Source organism: Canis aureus, chromosome 26 (assembly GCF_053574225.1).
Source record: "Canis aureus isolate CA01 chromosome 26, VMU_Caureus_v.1.0, whole genome shotgun sequence".
NCBI lineage: Eukaryota > Metazoa > Chordata > Mammalia > Carnivora > Canidae > Canis > Canis aureus.
In genome coordinates, this window is record NC_135636.1 from 29,259,273 (window position 1) to 29,266,932 (window position 7,660).

The following is a 7,660-nucleotide window of genomic DNA, read 5'->3' on the forward strand; positions in this document are numbered from 1 at the left end:
TCTCTGCCTCTCTCTCTGTTTCTCATGAATAAATAAATAAAATCTTAAAAAAAAAAAACTGGAAAAGGAGAGAACACTTTCTCGAAACTCCAAGGAAGGAACGGGATGTACACTGAACATTTTTCAAAAAGGATTATAACTACCTGTCTCTCCCACTAGCCTGTGGATCCTTCAGCACAAACTCTCATTGTAGGCGCTGGTAGAAAACAGTGCCTGATGAAGAACTTAAGAACAACCAGTAGGAAATGCTGCACGGCAAGCCCCAGACTGAGAACAGGCGTCTAAGCACACTCACACACTCTACTCGCTTAGGCAAAATTGGTCCCCTCTTTGGGGACTCCCCTCACTCACTGGACCATACCCCGGGGAGAACCACGTGCGATCCTTCATCATATCCCAATCCCTTCTGCAAATCCCACCCCACCCAGCACTCCCTTTTCTTACACCTCTTCTTCCTCAGACCACGCCCCTCTGCTCTGGACCCGAGTGAGACACACCCCCTCAACTCCCCACAGCTCAGGTGAGCCGGCCCCTAGGGCCCAAACCTAGCCCCACAGTCCCACGCCCCCTCCCTTTGGCAGCCCCGCCCTCTCGCCCTCTGAGGACGCCAGAGCCGGTCAGTTCCTTCAGAATCTTGAGCTTGAGGCCACTGCCCCCGCCTCCCATTCACTGAGGCCAGGAGAGCACAGGCGGGGCCTGGCCACCTACTCCAGCCAGTGGCCTCACCTCTCTTCCAAGAGCTCAGTGGGGACACCACCTCCACCCGTTCAGAAATGAACTCGGCCAGACTGGAGCGGAACAAGGCCGCCCGCACGGTCACGGCCACAACCACCACCAGAGCCAAGGGAGCCGCCATGATAGCTGGGGCGGGCGCGCAGGCGGGAGGGAAACGCGAGGCGGAAAAGCCAAGCGAGCGACCTGCGCGCCACCCTCTGTAGTTCCGCGGTCAAGCGCGCCTCGCTGCTGCCGCCGGAGCGCCCAGACTGGGGACTACCGCTCCCAGGATGCCTTGCGGCGAGACGGGGCGGGGCGACGTAGAGCCGGGCGTCTCAAGCTCGTAGCAAAGGATTGCGCGACGTCTCCTAAGACAGCAGGTGTATCGTAAAAGCCCTCTGTGCTGCCGAAAGTAGACACGGGAAGGTGTATCTTCCTAGGTTAGTGAGCAAGTATTGAAGAGTTGTTAGTTTCATTCTTGTGTGTATGTTTTCAAAGTTAGGATGTTTCCTTTTATGCTTTTAAAGAAAATTAAATATGTATTCATTTATGTATTCTACAACTGTTTGTTGAACAACGGCGCTATGCCAAGCATTTTATTGGGTTCTGAAGATACATTTTGGAGTATAGATTTATTTGCTCTGCAGCCTTGAACAAGTTAACCTTGCTGTGCCTCAGGTCCCTCATCTGGAAAATATGCCTGCCCATCCGTATGGGCTCGCTAGAAACGATTGAGGAATGCCTAAGAAATTTTGCAGGTCCCTTATAAGCCATTATCAAAAATTAAATTATATAAACTTACAGTTAAATAAGTTATATTAAAACAAGGTAATAAATACTCAAAACGCATTATTTCCTAATTATTTTACTACATTTTTGTTTTATCTGTGCTCTTGAGGTTATTTACTACTGCTATATTACTATGGCAAATACTGTATGATGGTTGCTGCTGCCCATCAGCTCCCAAATTGGCGTTCAGTGATGTCACGTTGGTAGCTTGAAATCTCTCTGGATGAGAGTGTTTACACTACAAGCACTACAAATCAATTTTGGACTTTGGAGAGCTCGTTGAAAAGCATTAAGTGGCACATCATTAATTAATGTATGAAAAGTACTTATGGTGAGTGCTTAACTGTTAGCTATAATAATATTAAATTAATATATAAGGAAAGTTCAGGTCTGTGAGTAATATGAAACAGGTTGTATGATCAAGAATAACTTGGTGGAAGTGTGTTGGTAACACTGGACAGGGTGGTCAGGGAAGGCTCTGGGAAGATATGACATTTGAGCTGAGACCCAAAAGATGAGAAACTAGTCAGAGCTGACATGTGAAGGAAACAGACTCTGATTCAGGAAACAGCAAGATGTGTTTGGGAAAGAAAACAAGTGTGTTCCAAGTGGAGAGAGTGGTAGTGACCAATCAGGGACCTGTTTGCCATGGTTGAGAATTTGGACTTTATTCATAGTGTAATCCATATGCCACTGGAGGATTTTAAACCAAAAAGTGATGTAGTCAAGTGTGCATTTTTAAAAGATCACTAAAAAATAAATAAATAAAAATAAAAATAAAAGATCACTATATCCTCCAGCCCTATACTGAGTGTTGGGGAATCTTGCAGTGACAAAATTGCACCCAATGCCTTTATGGAACTTGGAGATGTGATAGTCTTAAGAATAACACAAATAAAAGTAAAATCACAAATCATAATGAAAGGAAAAGGGGGAGCAAGATGCTAGGAGAATACAAAAATCAGCCTTGGAGCTGATCGATTTCTTGACCAATGGGAGGGGTGGGTTTTCAGTGGAAGAGGTAATCATGAAGCAATAGAAAAGGCACCCTCATCCTTTGAGCCCTGTTCTGCCAAGCACTGTGCCATACTTTTAACACACATGAGCTTATTTAGTCTGATAACCTTCCTTTCTAACCATATAAGTGTTGCTATCCTCTTTCACATTAAAGGAGGAGATATATGTATTACATCATCATAAAGTGTATTATATCATGAAAAGTGCAGGTTATTATAACACAAACCCATAATGAAGATTGAACAAGATTATGTAATGTAAAATGGTTAGTACATACCAAGTGCTTGATACGCATTATTTAGCTGTTTCATTATTGTTTACATTATCCTAATAGATGACTTAAACATTCTTCGTAGGGTGAAAATTGTCTTTGGGAAGAACCATTATAGATAGACCCAATCTGTTGGTTCTTAAACATGAGTTTCCATGGATCATAAACCTAAATATTAGAGCTAAAACTATAAGACACCTACAAGAAACCTGGGAGTAATCTCCATGACCTTGAATTAGAAGGTTTTTTTTAGGTACAACACCAAAAGCACAGACAACAAAAGAAGAAATAAATTGGGTCTCATCAAAATTAAATAATAGCAAGTATTGGTAAGGAAGTGGGGAAATTGGAACCCTCATGGTGGGCATGTAAAATGCTATAGCCACTTTGGAAAACAGTTTGGTAGTTACTCAAAATGTTAAACATAGAGTTGCCATACGACCCAACAATTCAACTCCTAGCTAAAATCCAAGAGAAATACAAGAGAAAAAAAGAGAATCCAAGAGAGAAACATATATCCACACAAAAACTTATACTTGACTGCCCATAGCTTGTTCATAGTTATTATTTATGATACCTAAAAAGTGGAAACAAAACAAATATCCATTTTGTTTGTTATGAATGGATAAACAAAATGTGGTCTATTAATGGACTATAATTGGGTAAAAAAAAAAGCATTGATACATGCTACAACATAGATGAACTTTAAAATATGCTAAATAAAATAAGCCAAACACAAAAGGCCACATATTATATAATTCCATTTATGTGAAATGTCCAGAATAGGCAAATCTATAGTGACAAAAAGCCAACTTAGTGGTTGTCTAACGCTGGGGTGGTTGAGGGGGTGGGAATAGGAAATGACTGCTAAGGAGTACAGGGTTTCTTTTCAGGATGATGAAAATGTTCTAAAATCAGATTATACAATTCTGTAAACATACCACAACCACTGAGCTATATACTTTAAATGGGTGAATTTTATTGTATGTCTGTATGTCTCAATATCTTTTAAAAAATGAGTAATCATTTGGGAGATATATTTTTCAAATGTAAATTTCCTAGCTCTGCCTCTGAAACTGTGATTTGCTAGGTCTGGGAAGGAGCCCAGGAACCCCTACTCTTCATCTATTCTGATGCTGGTGGTTAGAAACTGTACTTTGAAGAACAAAGAACGTTATCCTGAAGGCATAAGTATCTAGTAGTTTATGCAACAAAAAGATTAAAATAGTAATAATAGCTAGCAAGTATTTGCATGCTTACTATGTGCTAAGCATCATTTTAAGTGCTTTACATGTTTTATCTCATTATCTACAGATACTATTACAGCTACTATAACTTCCCCATTACCACATGCACATGAGGAAACTGAAGCCAAAGAAACTTAGCTAGTAAACAGCATAACCAGAATCTGAATGTTAGGTCTAGACATTGTGATTAAGCAGGAGAGGAATTTGGGTTGAGTTGTGTTGAGTTGTTTGGTTGTTGTAGCTGAGAAGGAGGGGTAGAGAATTGAAAGAAGGGAGATAATAAAGGAACAAGCAAGATGATTTCTGTCTTGAGAAGCCAGAGGTCCCAGGTGATATGTGGGTTACCCAGGAGGAAGAAATTGAAGCTCTGTGATATTAAGCAACCAGCTTTAAGTCACACAAACTGGGTGCATTTATTGAACACCTGCCTTTGCCAGGTCCTATGCTAGTCTGTGAAGATACAGTCTATTAAGTATATTTCTTTTATTCCAAACAGCAAACTGATTCTGGCCATCTTTTTTTTTTTTTCAAGATTGTATTTATTTATTCATGAGAGACATGGAGAGAGAGAGAGAGACATAGGCAGACGGAGAAACAGGCTCCCCACGAGGAGCCTGATGCAGGACTCAATCACAGAACCCTGGGATCATGAGCTGAGCCAAAGGCCTACACTCAACCACTGAGCCACCCAGGTGCCCCTGATTCTGGCCATCTTTAAGAAGTTAACTAGGAGGCTTTAAGGGAGGTCACAGAGCCAAAGACAAGACTGGGGAACCAGACTTGGAATGGTTAGGACCCAGGTAAATAACACAGTGTCTGGGAAGCAGGAGCCACCTGTCAGGTCAACTAGGTACCACCAATGGAATGAGTGAACATTAAGTTTTTAATGGCCTTGCATTGTGTCATTTAAGATTTAATGTTCTTTTTTAATTTTATTTACTTTTTTAAAGATTTTATTTATTCATGAGAGACACAGAGAGAGAGGCAGAGACACAGGCAGAGGAAGAAGCAGGCTCCATGCAGGGAGCCTGATGTGGGACTTGATCCCAGGTCTCCAGGATCATGCCCTGGGCTGAAGGCGGCGCTAAACTGCTGAGCCACCAGAGCTGCCCAGATTTAATGTTCTTGGAAAGAGCATGTGATTGATTGAGATTAGGCCCCATGCCTGCCTCTTGGCTGTGTGTAGGACAGCAAGAGAAAAAGATCTGTGAGAAGTCAGATGATGAATTTACTAAGTATGTCTTAGGACAGCACCCTGAAGGTAGCTAGGTGAAATCATATGAGTGAAAGCAAAGGTGATTGGATGCTGGATGGGAAGAAAAAGGCAAATGTCCACTAATAATGGTGGTAAGAAAGATAGACACAGTTGCTCCCATATTGGGGTTTATAGTCTAGCAAGGAGTCATACAAAATAGAAGTAGTCAGGCAAAATAATTAGAGGTTATGATTAGACCTATGAGGGCAACAAAGAGCAATGACAGTGAACGGCAGAGGACCTACTATTGACTAGATTGGGTAGTCAAGGAAAGCCTGTTTGAGGAAGTAGTATTTAAGCTGAGACCTAAAAAATGAGAAGGAACCACTGATATAAAGAACTGGCAATAGTGAATGGTGTATATGGTGAGGAGGGGATTGAGTTTGCAATGAGGGAGGCCAATGTGGAGTGAAATGAATAAAAGGTGAGACTGGAAAAGTAGGCAAAGGACAAATGGCCTTTGTGAACCATTGATGCTAGGTTGGATTTTTATTCTAAAAGCAATAGGAAGTCCACCATGGGGTGGAACCTGACCATAATTAAGATTTCAAAAATATCCTTCTGACCACTGAGTGGAGAATGGATTGGAGGAAGCGAGGCTGATAGCAGGAAGACCAGTGAGAAGATGCTGCAGTCAAACAGGGGAAAGAAGATGGTGGCTTGGACTAGAGTGGGAGAGAGAAGTAGTTGGATTCAAGACGTATTTTGGACGAAGCACGATCAATTCTTTCCCAAATCCTTCCATAGCTTGTTCTTGGCTCCTGCAAAAGTCTGAAGGACAGTTCTGTGAGACTTTCATTAACACAAATTTGAGTGACAGAAACACACAGCAAAAATCACAGATTGACTAGTATATAAAATATTTAAACATGATTGAGGATTTTTTTCCTTCCTGGTGGCCTGACGAGCAGCCATATTATATATGACACAAGTAACCAACCAAGCATGGACATTTATGACACACCTAGTCTTCCTGCAGAAACAAATGGTCACAGAGGTCCTTTACCCTGGGAAGGCAATAGTACCTAAGCCAGAAATTTGAGAAAAACTAACCAAAATGTACAGAAACACACCAGACAATTATCTTTGTCCTCAGACTTGAACCCACCTTGGTGATAGCAAAACAGATAAAATTTATAATTTCTTGGATCATGCAAAGAGAAATGAACCCAAACATAAATTTGCAAGATATGGCCTGGATGAGAAGTAAAGAACTCAAGAAAATCAGCATAAGACACATAAGAACAGAGTAAAAAAAAAAAAAAAGGTTGCTATAAAAACAAAAGGAAAAAGTAAAGATACAGCATTGGCTCGATCTATATTTGTATAAATTTTTCACCATAAAACAAACTACATAAAAACTTAAAAATGAACAATAACAACTCAGTAAATAGGGTAAGTGGAAGGCAGTGGCATGTAGGAAAAATAATTGAAGGCATCCTTAAGATTGAAAAAATAGTAAAGGCCTGATCTAGATCATTGTACAGATTGGGAAGTGAAGTCTCAGAGAAGAGCAGCTCCTGCCCCAGGATCACAGAGCAAATCAGGGTGGCACTGGGTCCAGAAACCAGAGTTCTCACCATCTGTCTCTTGTACTAGCTGTCACTTGTTCCTGGAGACCCCCACCAGCTCCTTCCTCAACCCTTGCACTCCAGTGTTGTAAGGGCCCAAAAGGAACCAGAAATCTGGCCTTTATAATGCCCTAAAAACAGATTTCCGGGACTGTGCCTCCAGCTCTCTCAATTTCCTTCCTGTCCCCTACCCATAAATGTACACCCTTGCAAAGGCCATCCTGTTAGGAAAACAAGACCAAGGTATAAACTAGAACTACAACCCAAAGGCTAAAGATTGGCTTCCTCTTGTTCAGCCTCCTGTCTCTGAATCCCTCTCCTGCCTCAGGAGCCATACCCTCCACAACCATGCACTCAGACCTCCCTGCCCTTCCCCCAAATATGCACAGACCTCCTTGCTCTGGCAAAGAAAATAGGGATAATGGTCTTTGCTTGCCATTTCCTGGCTTCCATCCCACCTTTCCTTTCCCCTCTTTCCTAATAGGACACTGAATCCTCAGCCATGTGGTTTGAGTGGGATTGACTTCAACCCCATTCCAGGAATGAACTTTAAATGGCTCAAACTAACCAATACATTCCAAATTCCTAGCCCCAGTGATTGGTTCAGAGATGAGCATATGACCCAAATCAGGTCAATAAGAGCTAAAAAAACAAACAAACTTCAATTCTGGAAGTTTGAATTCAGCCATTTGGGGAAAGAAGTCTTTACTTTTCTGCCAAGTTTGAGTGTGGAAACATCCAGACCCAGAAGCAGCTGGCAGTTTATATGTGCAAGACAAGGGGCACCTGGGTGGCT

General features: G+C 41.8%; 2 protein-coding genes across 5 annotated transcripts in view; one reads left to right on the forward strand and one right to left on the reverse strand.

The window, feature by feature from the left end:
• The window catches only part of PIGU (phosphatidylinositol glycan anchor biosynthesis class U), a 94,728-nt gene extending 93,815 nt beyond the window's left edge, over positions 1-913 (reverse strand). Inside the window, exon 1 of one of the 4 annotated variants that reach the window (XM_077872839.1) lies at positions 727-913. In XM_077872839.1, coding sequence (XP_077728965.1) covers positions 727-856 — 130 coding nt within the window. In that variant the 5' untranslated portion in view covers positions 857-913. The remainder of the gene's footprint in view (positions 1-726) is intronic. The other 3 variants (XM_077872838.1, XM_077872840.1, XM_077872837.1) reach the window with 3 other exon arrangements.
• Positions 914-1,005: 92 nt separating this feature from the next.
• TP53INP2 (tumor protein p53 inducible nuclear protein 2) overlaps positions 1,006-7,660 on the forward strand; it is a 33,350-nt gene continuing 26,695 nt past the window's right edge. Inside the window, exon 1 of the mRNA XM_077872845.1 lies at positions 1,006-1,154. The gene's annotated coding sequence lies outside the window, so the exon portion shown is untranslated. The remainder of the gene's footprint in view (positions 1,155-7,660) is intronic.